Below are 16257 nucleotides of genomic sequence, written 5' to 3'. Positions count from 1 at the left end.
ATCCATTTTAGAGAGATTCAGGAAAAAGGCAGCGAAATTCCACTGAACAACATATATATGTATAAAATTTAAAAATAATCATGTGAGTGGCATCATTTAGCCATATGGTTTCAGATATTGTAGCTGCTTACCTTCCATTATCTCTTCTGACATCTGTCTCTCTGCCTGTATATGCACCCTTGCCCCTCAACATCCCATCTCATTATGGTCGTATCTAAAATGGACATCAAAACCTATCAATATAATGTTTTGAAATAAAATAAAACCCTAAAAAATAAACCAATTTATTTATGTTATCCATTGCCTTAGTACCTGTCGCCAAGAGTATGAAATACTGTTTTGGGGGAAATTGCAGCTTTAATTAAAATTTGGCCAAGCGGACTACAGAAAAACAGCACCTGCTAAATAAGATGAACAAAAAGAAAAAAAAAAGCTAAGGCTGCGCTCCACTATTAATACCCAATGGGAAATATCAGGATAGTAATCAAAGAGTTGTCCTGTTTTAACTGCATGTTGGAAAACAGGCCTCGCTCTAAATTTCTTTGTTTTCTGCATTTAGGCCTCAATTCAGCAAAGGTACTTAGGGACCAGCCTAATGGTAGGCATTTGAAGTGAATTGGGCTACACGCAGGCTTACTTAAAGTTAAGCACATCGTTAAATACCTTACTGAATCAGGGCCTAGAGTTACAACGATGCTAAATGCTACAAAGATGTAGCATTTTATGTTTTATTTTATTTATTTAGATGTTTTATTTAATTGTTAATTTATTGTGAATGTTGTGGTGGCGGTGTGTTACATGGTGTTGGGGTGAGATTTTTGAAAAGTACTCAGCATTGGCCTAACCCTGCACCTGTTGAGTGTTACCATTGGCTTCAATGGGAGCCGACTGAGGCCACTGAGAATGGACTAGTTCCAAAAGGACATATCTTTTATTAGTGGAACACATCTGCTTAGAACCCCTCCATATAGATCTTTTGTTACAGCCTGTACAATACTGGTGGAAAATAGTAGGAGAGAGTCACAAGAGAGCTATTTTCTTTAAAAAAGATCTGATCCTATGTCTTACTCAGCCAAAACTCCCCATGACTTCAATGGGTGTTCCATTCCTAGCAAGCTAAGGAGGAAATTAGGATTACCCACATCCAATAGTATTTTTGTTTTGCCCGGGTTTGACTCACTCAGGCTGCGCTCCAGTGACATTGAGGATATTCTTTGATGAATTTATACTTTCCTAAAAATTTGTGGCTAGGACTAAAGCACTAGGAAAGCAATTAGCACCGCTAGTTATATGTTCATAGAGCACCTGGCACAATGAGGCCCAGCCTAGTAGTGGCATTTAGGTGCTACTGTAACGCCAACAGACCCTGGTCGTCGGCGGGCAGGATCAAACCTGGGACCTCTGGAGCTAAATGCATGAGCCTCTACTGCATGAGCTAAAAGCCGTATGGCTGTAGAGCAGACTCATTAATCTCTCTCTAAGTGGTCTCGGTGCCACTAAATGGGACAGAACACCACACCCAGGAGGTGTGTGGCTTACAGTACCACAACATAAAAGTTAAATAATAATTAAATAATATTTCCCCTTCTTCCAACATCCCTTGATTGCATCTGGATCTGAGTACAGGGGGTGCCTCCACACAGGCCACAATCTAGCCCCAACTGCAAACTGTCAGCAGAAGCTACTACCAGAGATGTCTGCTCAACAGAGAAAATGATATATTAGGAAAAGCTCTGTAATGCTCTGGTGAGACTACCAGGAGGGGGAAGGTTAGGAATTCGTATTAATTATCTGCCCCTGAAGTCCTATGGGCTAGGCTGTACCACACTTACTCACATGGATGAACTCTGACTCACACAAACAGTCCTCTCCAAACCACTGGGTCTACTCTTGTGAGTGGCTCACCAGGTTGAAAAAGGGCTCCACAATCTGCCCTTTGTTGGCAGGTGCAAAAACATGAAGCAGCACGGGCATCATACAAATAAAATCATTTGTTTTTTCATGTAGGGACCCATTGGTTTACCTGGAGAAATTGGACCAGCTGGAATACCTGGTGAAAAGGTAACTTCTAACACCTCAGTCAGTTCAGTCTGAGAATGTGACATGACTAGTATTTGTTTCAATTGGGTGGCCATTTTTCACTTCACTGTGGAGAGAGAGATAAAAACAGAACACTATTATTTGGCAATAAGCATTAGTAACATTTCTGTGCCAGTTTTTAAATGAAGCTAAGTCAATAAATGAACGTAGTTACAGTTTCCTCTCCTATATGGCACCCAGATGTGTTTGTGAATGTAATGGTTGGCAGTGTTAATATTATTAGCATAATGTAAGTCTAAGACTATTAGACAAGTTCTACTTTAACAAAAAGATAAAAACAGGAAGCTATTACCTGACTGTCAGTTTCAATTACAATAAACACATAATTATTTGTCAGAATGATCTAACACCATTCAACCCCTGCAGGGTTGAATTAGTTCACCTATTTTGATGACTGGAATTCAAAAGAATGCTATTGACAAAATCTTACTCTATGAATTTATTATTACTTCCATGAAAATATGGTGATATTTTTACTGTTGGTTTATATTACAAGGAAAAGGAAATACATGAAATGAAACCACTGGTTGTCAAATCTTAAATATGGATAAGTCTGATAAGGCTTTAATCATAACTGCATGCCTAGAATACAGTATTGAAGGAGATCTTGTCATTTTGTTTGCTCTTCATGTACTTACAAAGTTACTTCAGTTGCTGGTTTAAAATAGGAGAGGAAATGTAGCAAACCTACCAACAAATGGAAGCAAACTGCTTATGACGGAGTGACAGTTTCCATGACTACACTGGATATTTGTCTCTTCATGATTAGTGGTGTGCTGTAATGTGATGTACCAGGTGCCTCTCTGTAACATAAAGGAATGATTTGTTATTTTTAAGAGCTGTATTTTAGCAGCCGATATTAATCCTCAGCCAGGCCTAGTAGCTGGGTCGGATGTTATTGAGATAGAAGAGGAGTGAGGATATGAGAGGTGAGGAAAACCCTCCTCCTCCCCTAGCCAGGGAGCTAGACAAATGGCAGTGGCAGCTGATGCTGAGGTGGGGCTTGACTTGCCCATATGTACGTGTTATTAAAAAAATGAGGGAAATGTGAAGTTTTTTTTCTCTTGTTTATTTGTTACGGTTATAGATAACTCATGGATGCATAAAGAATGTAGGTAGCTGTGAATGTGACGCACCCCAATGCCAGGCACGTCCCTGCTGCCGGTGGGTTGCATAGCCCAGTTCACTTTCTGAATCTCTTTCCTGTAAGCCTCCTAGTAAAATGGAAGGGAAAGAGTAACTTGTAGTTTGATTTTATTTTCAAAACGAAAAACTGGGACATTGTGGTTGCATTTGGGGGATCACAGGAAGGTGTTATGCTGGGGAAATAAGAGAGGTTGGTGGGGAAATGGGGGGGAAAAAGAGGTGCCCTCTCCCACTTCCCTTTGAGGAAATGGGACACTTTATAGTAAAGGGTATAGTGGGAGAAAAACATATTTATTCCTCTATTGCCCCTTCGCTGTTGTCTCCTAATCTCAACCTCTCCCCTTCTAATCTAGCACTCTCCTTCTATCTCCCCACTACTGACTTGTCCCCCTTTTGTACACCTGTTCACCTACTTCCCCATTCATCAGTTGACTTCATTTCCACCTGAACTCAAACCTGCCCACACAGCATCCTCTGACCTCAGAAAGTTCCTTGGCCGCCTCCTCTTTCTCCAGCCAAACCCCCACGTGGTCAAAAACACCTCACACGTGCGTGCGTGTGAACGCACATGTCTCCCTCCAGGCTGGTAACCCCTTTTCTTCCTACCTAATCTCTCTAGAGCTCAGAATCACTCTCCTTAGTTCAGAGGATCACACACACAACCCTTCAGGTTCATGAAACCAACTTGCAGGCTCTGAGTGTTTTACCTACCTAATATCCACCATGAGCAGCAGGCTCAGAAGTTTAAACCCTCCCCTTCCTACTTGGTGCTAAATCTAAAACAATAGGAGTAGTAGCAGTAAAGAGCATGTACCTGTGCTTTGAAATAGCCCCACAGAAGCCTGATCTCTGCTTCTGCCCTCCTCTACCTGCAGCACATGTGTTACAGGGACTCCGGGCCACAGTAAGAAATCCTCACTGTGGAAAGAGAACTGTGCCAGTGAAATAACACACCATAAATTTGTTTCTTCTCTTTTTCTAAATTGTTTGTTAAAGGGAGAGCGGGGCAGTCCAGGACCAGTGGGCCCTCCTGGGGAGAAAGGTGTCATGGTAAGCAGTAAATGAGGTACAAGTCAGCTTTATTTTACTTGCAAAGGAACTGTTCCTTCCCAAAAACCTAATTCATTTTGGCCATGCCAATAGCAAAAAGCGTTATGGAAAAGTAAAGCATTTGCGATATATTATTTCTAGGAAAGTTTCCATTTAGTAGCTTGCTAAGTACTTTGCAGACTAAAGCAGCATGCAGTGAATATGAATTACCCACTTTTTAAAAAAATGGCTCTCATCAGATTTATGTGCAGGATTGAAGCCCAGTGAATTAGCAAGCATGACAAAAAAGAAGGAAAAGTAAACTTCATAGTCTGCAGATTGTTTGCTGAGAAACTACTTTCTAAGACTAAGGGCTGGATTCACAGATGTTGTAATGCCTGACTTTTAGATGCTCTGATGCCTTGTAGAATTCACAACCCTAAGGTAGGTGTCCAGGCTTTCTGTACAATGTGTGGGGAGAATTAGGCACCTGAAAAAGGGATTCACAGAAGCCAGCAAGCTGAGCAGGGAGCTGCCTTTGCTAGCCAATAGGAAATGCCAAGGAGAGGGGGTATTTGAGGGACTTTGAGGCTATGACTACACTATACACATAACTGGCAGCGGCATGTAGTGTACATGTAGCTACCTCCCTCAGTGAAAAACACACCACATCCCCATTGTGGTATGTAGCTACATATGTCAGTGAACGGCTCTGACAGAGGGGAGGCAACATTGAAAGGTTCCAGCAGCTCCCCGCAGCCAGAGTCTTTCCCTGCAACAGGGAGCTGCTGGAGCCTTTTCCTGGCTGCCAAAGTGGAGAAAAGCTCCAGCAGCAGGGAGGTAGTGGGACGCTACACTGCTAAAAATAGGAGTGTAGGCAGAGAGGCATGGCTTGGGCGAAGAGAGAGCTGTTAGGGGCTGTACTTGTTTACATACTCACCCCCATCCGGCATGTCTTAACTCACCTAAGCTGCGCCTCACCATCTACCCTGCTATTTGTACCAGTGCTAGGGAGGTTACATGGGGATGGACAGCATGCTGATGAAAGAAGTGTGCAGCAAGTCACACCCTGAGAGAGGCACCTATTTCCACTTGGGATTCAGAGCCAGGGATCCTCTCCTGGAGTTGGGAGCCTATACTGGGTCTACTGGTGGTTACATTGTTACATGATGTTTCCCTCTCTCCTTTTAATGTTCTTTTTCTAACAAGACCAAACTCTTGTTGCTCAGAGCAGCATTATTATATTTAATGAGAGCTGCTGTGGGAGGTCATGAGCAGGAGGGAGAGGCAGTCTCTCAGGTAGCTTGGTTCAGTTCCAGGGATGGGTTTGAATAGCAAGACCGGGGGCCTTGAAGCTAGCTCTTTTTATTCAGTAAGGAAGCCAGTGCACAGAGTAGAGCCCCGGGGTGTGGGTGGGCTGATGTATTTTGTATCGATTGACCTAGTAGGGTGATGCATTTGGTACCAGGTTTTTCAGGGTGTATGACTTCATTCCTAGATGTAGTGAATTGCAGTAGTCAAGCTGGAGATCACAAACGCACAGATCACTAGGCCTGAGACTGATAGGGTGTGATGTTTTCTGGCCAACTGCAAATAGAATGGACATTTTTTTGCAGCAGTTGCTCTTTAGGTGTGTATTAGCAGAGAAGAGTCCGAACGGACCCCTGGGCTCCAGATCAGTTTACCAGTCTGTAGAAGGAGATGATATTCTTTGACGCACTTCATGCTTCCTACCAACATTAAATCTGTCTTGACTGGGTTCACCTTCTATCTGCCACTTTACACTCAGGAACAGATCTGCCAGGAACTGAATAAACGAGGATTTATTAGTATAGGACACAATCCTGTTAACACTTTACTATCAGCCATAGTGCATACTACTGTGAGTAGTCTCACTAAAGTCATGGTAGAAAGTTCTATGCCAGGTGGTAAGTGTTTGCAGTAAATGCAACATGCCATGACATTGTAGACCAGAGCTGGAGTTCGCAATCTTGTGTGGGCCTGCAAAATAATTTTTCCTCGCCAGTCCTGTTCCCACAAAATACCACTGACACTTGTCTACCATGACCACCTGTTCACACCACTTCACTCAGTCCTGGTTGGAGGATAATGGATGGTAAGCAAGTTCTTTGGGTTTGGGACACATCCCAAATTTAAATGACTTCTTTGAAATGTATGTATCCAGTTCTGGATTGTGGCACTGTCAAGTTTTTCTGTTTTGGCTCTGGCAACATATATCCAGCAGAACTATAATTTTGCTGTGTCCGAGGCACTCCCCAAATCAGAGTTGCCAGACTGGATTATCTTTGGGATGGGATGGAAATCTTTTGCCTGTTTTAGAAATTTGAAAATATGGTTTTGTTCATAAAAGCTCTTTTGAGTTGGTGCACATTCATATCTTGTGACCTTGGAGAGTGGATTGCTTCTTTCAAATACTCTGAAGATGTTATAATCAGCTTTGGGGGGGATTATTTTAAATGCCATTACCTGCCAAAATTGCAATTTTGAGTTCAGCAAATGAAGATAAGAATTATTCAATCCCTTTGCTATTTTAGGGCTATGCAGGACCTCCAGGGGGCTTTGGGCCTTTAGGGCCACAAGGATTGCCTGTAAGTATAGACCAACATTTTGATTTAACATAAAATGCACTCTGTTTAAAAATCACTCTTTTATTCTGTTACTGTTAAGGCTATTTGCAGAACTGTCATGAAAATATACCAGCCCAGGCACAAATACTGTTCACCTGCCTTTACCTATATTTTTTACTTACCCAGAGCAAGTAGACAAGTAGAATTTTTTAAGGCTGATTTAAAGTGTAGCCATTTTAATTTTATTTTGCTGATATTTAATTAAAATCCATTAATTGTATGAATGATGTATTTACTATTAATCAAAAACAAATGGAATCTTCCTGATTTGCTTGTGTTACACTCTCCACCATGGGTCACCAGCAGGGATAGTAAATGAGTCTTGTAGCACCCTAAAACACAAGTTTCTACCATTTGAGCCAAAGGACCTGGTCACAGTAGTAGGTTCTTATCATTTATGTGAATAGCCACTAGAGAAAGGCACAGTCCACATTATTTCTTACCCAGCGCAAAGCCAATACTAATGGCACAAAGCCAATACTAAGCATATTTTATTGGACAAGTTGTACTGAAGTAATTTGGTTGATTCTGAGCTTTTAGAAAGAGAGAATGCTTGATTTTTTTTCAGCCTATTGTGAACTATTATAAGAATTTATATAGACCTCTAGTCACTTCTGGAGGTATTTCTGTAGAGGATATTAAATAATGAGTTGATGTAATACTTAGGGTCCTTCAGGGGCAAGAGGACCTCCAGGACCACAGGGAGCTAAAGGACGAAGAGTAAGTAGAATTGTTATTATATTTTACCTAAAGAAATGATGAGCACATGACTTAAAAGGAATCTAGTTTCTAAATCACCTCCAGTTGCTTCTTTTGAACTCTCTGCTAGGTTATAGAATATCGATCATCAATATCGATTCAAGGCATTTTAACTGAAATATGACACACAAGACATGTGCTTCTAGTAAGAAATAAGTCCAAGTTCCAGTTCTGCTCCCATTGAAGTAAGTTTGAGTTTTGCCATTGACTTCAATTGGAAGCAGGATCAGAATCAAAATTATTGCTTGTTTACTTTACCCATCTCTGCTTACAGAAATATATTAATGCAAACCTTCATCCTTGCTGATGGACTGTGTTTCTGTGTTTTATAGACTAAAAATTTTCTTTATCAGCATTCTTTCAATGCCTTCTAATACCAGTGAAGGAAAATTACAATTCCTACTGTATAATTTTAGGAGAGGAAAAACAAAGCTATACATGACACCTAATATCATCATATTCCTGCACCATAAAACTCAGTTTAGACTATTTGCATGTTCCCTATTTTATCAGCAAAATGTGAAAACTTGTATTTTTTTCCTTGTGCACAGTGAACTGATCCAAAGCCCATTTGAGTCAATGGGAGTTTTTCCATTGAGTTAAACAGTTTCAAAGAGAGCAATTAAGCTGTAAGATAATGTGATGATTTGATACATGATCTATGTGAACTCTTCCTCTTAGAAAGCTAGTTAATTACTTATTCTTGTTGGCCTGAGCATTCATCACCTTAGATTTAATTTAATGCTTTGAACCAGGGGGCACTTGATGCCTTACAAAACTGGGTCTTTTATGAGATGAAAAGTAGGGTATCATCTTACTTAGAAGAGAACACTTAAAACAAATTCTTAATGGTCTCTTTTGCCAAAATTCTTGAATCCTTTTCTGTCAAATACTTTTTTGTAACAGGAACTGGAAATAAAAATAGTCCTTCATACAGTTAAATATCTGTTGCATCATTTCCTTCTTTTAAAAAAGACATTTCAATATATAGTTTTTTGATGAAAATGAAAATGTCCATATCCTTTAATCTACAAATATTATAAGGTTGGAGGATTTTTAACTTTTGTTGGATAAAGATAAATACTTAAGAAGCTTACATATATGTCCTAACGCTAGGGTCCTATACAGAAGATTAAGTTTAGTAAACTTGTTTTGCATCATAAAAGTATGTGACCTATATATTCTTTTAAATTTTTCTTTCATTATTATTACTGCCTTATACAATGTTACATAAGATATTTAGAAAAAAGTGTTATTTTATATTTATTTCCAATATATTTGAAATATACTTTATATAGTACTAAGAATATACTACTTTTTCATTAGAGAAAGTTAATATCTTGCCTATAATGTTCTTCTCCCTTCAATTATGGTTTCCTCTTCAAAATAATCTGTTGTAATTTGCTTCTGTTCTGCTAGTACAATACATATGAACCATTTGTGAAATACTGCATATAAAATGTATAATCTCTGCTAAAAGTTAGGAACTAGGGTAATAATAAACCTTATTATGAAGCTGCTTCTAACTGGAAATGCCACGTCAATGTTTTCTTTTCTTTAGGATGAGATATACAGAATAACTTATCCCAGTCTTTTACACTTGATCAAATATGTGAAGCTGAGTTGAAACATGTACGCATATCCACTTTTCATCTAAAAGTGTCTATATTAGCCCTAAGTGCCTGTGCTAACATTAGCTGTTCCTGTATAGTTCTTCTACACATAAAACCATGAGATTGTGATGGACTTTCTAAATCTGGTACATTATAGGTCTGATTCTGCTGGTCTAACTCAAATAAAACTCCTATTTAAGTGGAAGATTTGTCTGAGTTAGGGTTGCAGGATTAAGAAATTAACTTAAAACTTCAACTGCTCACAGACAAAAGCATCTTCAAATCCCACCAAAGAGAATTGCTATAATCCTATGAAAATAGTGTGCTTGCATTCCTACTTCATTAATAACAATGGATTTGGCCTTCTAAAATATTACTTTGTAGATGCAATTTAAAAGGTTGAGGAAATAAAATGTTACAATTTGGGGATGTATTTGTTGATTTAACAATAATAGTATACCTTTTAACTAAACAATGAATAATCTTTAAAATCCTCCTAAAACCACAACACCTAGGAATGTTCAGAACTGGTTAGATAAATTTACATGTGAAAACAGTCATACGTAATTTAGCTCAGAAAATCATCAAGTGAACTGTGGGAAGTACTAATGAAACACGACTTGCAGCAACATGAATGGTATGTAGAGCAACAAACCACAGCGAAAAACAGGCTGCATTCACACTGCAGCATGTAGCTGCACATGTCAGTGAAAGGCTCTGCCCGGGGGAGGCAATGGGGAAAGGCTTGGCAGCAGGGAGTGCTGGAGCCTTTCCCTATTGCCTCCCTACCAGAGCCTTTCCCCACTGGAAAAAGGCTCCAGAAGTTGGGAGAAGCAGGACACTGCACTGCTAAAAGTAGCTTCATTAGAACTTGTTACAAAATGATCCCAGTGCTGCAGTCTTTGTTCAAGCTAACCTCCTCATTGAAGCCAATAGGAATTTTGCCTGCATTGTAGACTGCAGGATCGGGCCCAATATAGGATTAATGTATGAAAAATATATAGAGACCACTTAAAACTGAAGATGTCACCTTTGGATTAAATGAAAGCTGTATCGGAACACTGAGCTGTGTGTGGCAGGATTTAAAAGGGCACATGCAGCAAGTTGCATGCAAAAATTAAATAAGAGCATATGAAAATTCTCCTTTGTGTATAAATAAAAGAACGGATCACATCTTCACAGATGGAATTTATAGGAAGTTTTAATAGCGGTGACCAGCTATTGCTGCATTGTTACACAATGAAATGGCTTTATACCATATACCATTAACCCCTGAGCAGCCATTTAGCATTTAAGACTACCCAGCAGTCCAATTTTGTTAAGACTATCCAGCTATGCAGTCTTCCGTACATGGGGGAATTCTGACTAGCTGAAGAAAAGAGCAGTTGTTCCTTCATTCTCTCTTTGCTGTGCCATTTGGTGTGCAGTTTACCAAGTAAGCATCTCATCTAGCTTCTACAGTATTTCACCACTTCATGCTTAAGACTTTGCTAAAGTCATCCCAGCTAAAGTCATTGTGGAGGGGCAAGTCACCTGCCAACGGTGGAGAGGCCAGAGATAGGAACAGCAGCTGTAGCATGGGAACTGTTGGTTCTGGTCCTGCAGCAACCCATGTTTTATTCTTTAAATGTTGCACTTGTGACAAGGGAATATAGAGGTTGCCACGCTGGTGGCTCCTCTGGTGTAGGACGCATTGATACTTGGTGAGGTGGGGATAATTGTACTTGAGGAGGGGAGTCAATAGGATTACTCTTCTTAAGGTGGGTGAACTTGAGAGCTTGTATGAACCCAGGAGAGGTGTTACTGGAAGTATAAAAAGGCCCTGCTTACAGTAATGGAGCTGTTCTTCCTGCTAGCTGCTGTGCCGGCTCACTCGTACCCAGCTATCAGTCAGGAGAGCAGTTAGTACCATACTGCCATGATGCAAGCTAATTTATGCAATAGAAATCTCAGAGTATGTCTACAGTAGAGCAAGTGGTAGAACTTCCAGCTCAAGGAGCCATAGCTACACTAGCTAGCATGGTAAAAATAGAAGCATAGCCACCCCGAGTGTACCTGTGGTCTCAGACAGGATTGTACTCAGAGCAGCCAAGTCCTCCAACTGTTTGTGCCACTGCAGCTACACTTCTGTGTTTAGCACCCTAGAGCTAGTGCAGATATGTCTCCTGGAGCTGGAATGTACACCTTCCCGCTCTAGTGTAGACGTAACCTAAAACATGAGGTGCCAGAGCTTCTTTTTGTTCTTACTATAACCTCTGCTCTTTCTGCTAATATAACCAGTCTCCTTTTTATTTGGTAATGATAAAATATACATTATGGACCAACTTCAGATGTCCTTGCATGGGCAAAACTCTCATTGAAATCAGGGGGAATTTTCACTGTTAGCATTCTTTGCCTATGTTTAATAAGGATGTGTCCTTGCAAATTAAAGATGATATACTAGCTGTATAAACATGATAGCTTTTGCATGGCAGGGAATGGTAAGAAGACGACTGACAAGTCGTTGAGATGGGTTCAGTATATTCTGCATGGTACTGAATTAAGAGCAAGGGAGAATGTGTGATCTATGTGCATGTGGACAAAAATCAGACAGGCTCTGGAATATGTTGCTAAGGGGTGAATGTAAGTGTGTATCCTTAATTGTTCAAGGCAAGAGGTTTTAAAACTAATATAACTTTCCATTGTTCTTGCATATTAAACTTGTGGGGGGGGGACAGAGTATGCTGTGTTCACTCTTTTTCCTATGTTTAGGAGAAAGGGTGGGAATGAGTGCTGTTTATTTATTTATTTATTTATTTGTTTTGTCAGGCAAATATTCCTTGGTTAATTATGATTAAATCATCATAAACATGCGTGATAATATATTCCCTCCTCAAAATAAAGCTGAACCTATGCCAAAGAAAAAAAGCAGTAGTGATCACTTGACAGCTGTATTGCCCAACTCTGCAGTTCATAGACTCATACAATATGCAGCCTATATTAAATAACTGCAGCCAAATTGTGTGTATTTCATTCTGCACTAGCTACTGTAGGGAATGATACTAATTCTATTTGATCGAGTTTAACTGTGCCAATAATGAGTCAAACAGTAGTATTTATAGGAATGATGCTCTGCTTTTGATAGAATATACAACTGCCCTTTCTTTGGATTCATATTCTTTGCCCTGTGGCAGACAAGAGGTTAATACAATATCTAGTATCACTGGACATCATGTTCATTTCCTTTATTTTGTTTTCATTTTATAATTAAATTACATTGTTCCAAAACCTAGTCCTTGGCTTCTAGTTCTTGCCCCCGAGTTTTATTTTGATTAGCTGTCATTTGATTAGTCATGACTGAAGCAATTGTTAAGTTCTTCCTAATGAATAGACAACTGAAGTTAACTTCACTTAAAACAGTGGTGGCTCTATGTCCAGCAAAAATTCAATGTGTGCATGACGTACCCCAGATCATTCACCCTCCCTATTTAGTTTCTCTACATTCTGCAACTGCTCTGCTTAGTATTCTGATTTTCACCCTTTCCAGTGTCTTCTCTTGCTTATTTGACTGCTTCCTTGTGTGATGCATTCTTGACTCTCCCTTCAACTTCCAACCCTTCTTTAGCTTACTGACCTGTCTACTTGCCCTCTCTGGGATTCTCCATCACTAATGTGTCTCCTTCTTCCGCTCTCCCTTAGAAAAGTCTGAGTACCACCTGGTACTACTATCAGATAAGACAGACAAATGAGGATTTCCAGTAAGTCTACCCAGCCTGCCCTATATATTAATTGCAAGCAAGTTTGCATGCAGTATGAGTATTAGATGACATGATCAAGCAATTCAGAACAAGATAATATGGAACTAAGACTGCTTTACACATTGGGGAGAGGAATAAATAAATAAATGGAGATATCCTATCTGCTAGAACTGGAAGGGACCTTGAAAGGTCATCAAGTCCAGCCCCCTGCCTTCACTAGCAGGACCAAGTACTGATTTTGCCCTAGATCCCTAAGTGGCCCTCTCAAGGATTGAACTCACAACCCTGGGTTTAACAAGCCAATGCTCAAACCACTGAGCTATCCCTCTTCCCATTATGAATTTGTGTAAGTAGATACATGGGTTTTGTAATAACACTTAGGAATGTACATGACTTTTAGTTGAGAATTCTCTGTAACAAGTACCATTTATTTCAATAGCTGTAAGAGTGTGCTTGGTGCTATGCAAAACCAAAGGTGAAGAAGAGCTTACAATGTGAAAAATAGACACTCAGGACAATGCATTGGGAATCCCAGAGTTGGGATTAATTTAGCTTTTGTTTTTGTAGTTCCTTCATTAAAATGATAAATTATCTTCTTATGGGCATCCTAGGAGTTTTTGGTGGGATTATTTTTCTTCTCCTGTAGAAATGTATGGAACATTTTGTTGTGGGGTGTACAGGCTGTTAGGAATCAAAGAATGTTAGACTAGAACTCAGGCAGTGATAGAGAAAGTAGAGGCAATAATCAGACATTCTGCTGAGTCTAATTAGATGAAGTTGTTTTTCTTTCTTCTAAATTATAATTACACTGAATAATAATTTAATAATCAGGATTAAAAGGTTATATAATCTCACATGGAGTCCAATCATGTACTCCTATGTAGGCCAAGCTCCCTTTTAAAATCAGGGAATCTTTGGGTCTGATCCAAAGCTTTTTGAAATCAGTGGGAGCCTCTCCACTGTCTTCAGTCTGCTTTGGATCAGGCCTTGTGTACTTTTGTTCACCCTTTTACTCCCATTTTCCTTTGAAAGTTACTTCGACATTCTCTGTTCCTTTGCTCTTCATAACAGTTTAGAAAACATACATTATTCCCAGTGGATTTGTGTTTTTAAGTAGGAAAATTTTAGAGATTAGATTTTCCTAGTTGATGAAAAACCATATATTTCAGACAATGCTTCCTTTTGTTGTTCATTTCTGTGAGCCAGGGCTGGCGCAACCCATTAGGCGACCTAGGCGGTCGCCTAGGGTACTAACATTTGGGGGGCGGTGACCACAGTGGCCGGCGGTCGTCATCGGTATTTCGGGCGCGGGACCTTCCGCTGCCTCTGTCAGGGGCGGCATTTTGGGGGCAGGACCTTCTGCCGTCTACGGTGGCAAAAAAGCTGGTGGCGCTCCTGCTGTGAGCTGTGTGGCTTTGGAAAGAAGGTAGGAGAAGAAGTGAGCATGTTCTTTCTGGCACAGAGGTGTTTCTGTTGTAGTTGTTCTACTTGCAGTGTGCAAAATGAGGGCCACTCCTGGGATGCCTGATTTCAGTGAAAGATGGGGGTCTTCAATGCCTGCAGCAACAAGCCTTAAAATAACTACCGGTCTGTCTAGGTTTTTATCACCATGGTATCTAATCGCCTTCCACGATAAGTACATACTAAGGCTGGTTTTGCGCCCAGCCCTGCAATATTTAATGAGCTTCGTCAGTGACTTCAGCGGAAGCAAAGTTGGTCCCAGAATCAGAGTTCAAGTTACATACAACCTACTGAGTGATTTGTTTGGTGCATTACACATCATTCTATGCTCAGTTGTTTATTAGATATGGGCAGGATAGGTAGTTGGAATGATACAAGAACTGCTCCCGAAACCTGTGCCAAAAACTAGTGGGGTTTCGAAAACTTTAGCCAACTTACCTTTCTCACTGATTTTCATTTTCCTGCCAGAAACGGAAGTGCAGGAATATCCCTTTTCTCATAAAGTGTGCAGTTTAGGAGCCCCATCCTGCATGATTCTGAACATATTCGATTCCCGAGTCACTGATCACCTGTCACTCTCTCAAGTGTCAGAGAGATGGATGCACCGCACCTGTCAAGATCTAGCCCAGTGGTTCTCAAACTTTTGTACTGGTGACCCCTTTCACATAGCAAGTCTCTGAGTGTGACCCCCCTTATAAATTAAAAACACCTTTTTATATATTTAACACCATTATAAATGCTGGAAGCAAAGCGGGGTTTGGCATGGAGGCTGACAGCTCATGACTCCCCCCAGGACCTCACAACCTCCTGATCTAGCCCTTGATTTATATTATTAAATCCAAGTCTGATCAAACAGAATTCTGTGATGCAAGAGGAACGTATGTGAGTCAGACATGTTTTAGAGAGAAAGTGAGCCAGGCAAAACCAGCTAAACATAGTGCTCTTCTGAGAACAGCCTGGTCCCAGGTACCCAAGGAGAGGGTCTTCCAACTGTTCTCCCCTAAGCAAATACAAGTGTGAAGACTGAGAACAACACTTAGACATTGCTTGCAGCTGCGGCATGTTGTTCGCAGTCTTGAGTCTTACACAACATGCTTTCATCTGAGTTCTTGTAATTACCAACTAGAGAAATACTGTGTATAATATCGCTCTCATGACTATGTAGAAATCCTGCATGACCGTCTAGATGGAACAATGTAGCATGCGATCTGAAGAACAGGTGGCCAACGATGTAGGAAACTCTAAACTATGTAGAAGTGTTACTCAGCCATGTTCTATGCACTTGAAACTACAAACCATTTTCTTCTGTACACCTCAGTTCACTTTGCTGTATGATATTGCAGATCTTATTTTGCTTTTAAGAAAACTGTATCCACGTTGTTAAATAAAACATCCTGAAATAATACTGTTCTGACCATATCTGAAGAGCATAATTCATCAAGTCCTTAAATGCTAATGAAGATCTGGTGATCATGATTTACTTGTTCTATATCTGTATTAAGTTGTCTTAAATTTATTGTCAATATCCAAATGGTTCTAATGTTTAGAATCATAAAAACATCCTGTTGTCAGTATGAATGAGATATCCCCTACCATTTTGGTCATTAGCTACTTTTGGTTGCTTTGATTTAGATGCCTACTTATGGACTCAGATGCCTAATTTTAAACAAACACTTTTGAATATTTTGACTTTAAACATTTGCTAATATATAATAATAATAGTACTTAGGTCTTATACAGCACTTTTCATCTATAGATCTCAAA

General features: G+C 40.0%; 1 protein-coding gene across 5 annotated transcripts in view; it reads left to right on the top strand.

Moving 5' to 3' along the window:
• Nucleotides 1–16257, top strand: part of COL24A1 (collagen type XXIV alpha 1 chain) — a 234615-nt gene that overhangs the window by 149398 nt on the left and 68960 nt on the right. For all 5 annotated transcript variants that reach the window (XM_065554165.1, XM_065554163.1, XM_065554162.1 and 2 more), the window contains exons 25-28: nucleotides 2008–2061; nucleotides 4243–4296; nucleotides 6831–6884; nucleotides 7590–7643. In XM_065554165.1, coding sequence (XP_065410237.1) covers nucleotides 2008–2061; nucleotides 4243–4296; nucleotides 6831–6884; nucleotides 7590–7643 — 216 coding nt within the window. The remainder of the gene's footprint in view (nucleotides 1–2007; nucleotides 2062–4242; nucleotides 4297–6830; nucleotides 6885–7589; nucleotides 7644–16257) is intronic.

Source organism: Chrysemys picta, chromosome 8, assembly GCF_011386835.1.
Source record: "Chrysemys picta bellii isolate R12L10 chromosome 8, ASM1138683v2, whole genome shotgun sequence".
NCBI lineage: Eukaryota > Metazoa > Chordata > Testudines > Emydidae > Chrysemys > Chrysemys picta.
Note: the sequence above shows the minus strand (reverse complement) of the source record. Positions and strands in the feature narration are given on the sequence as shown.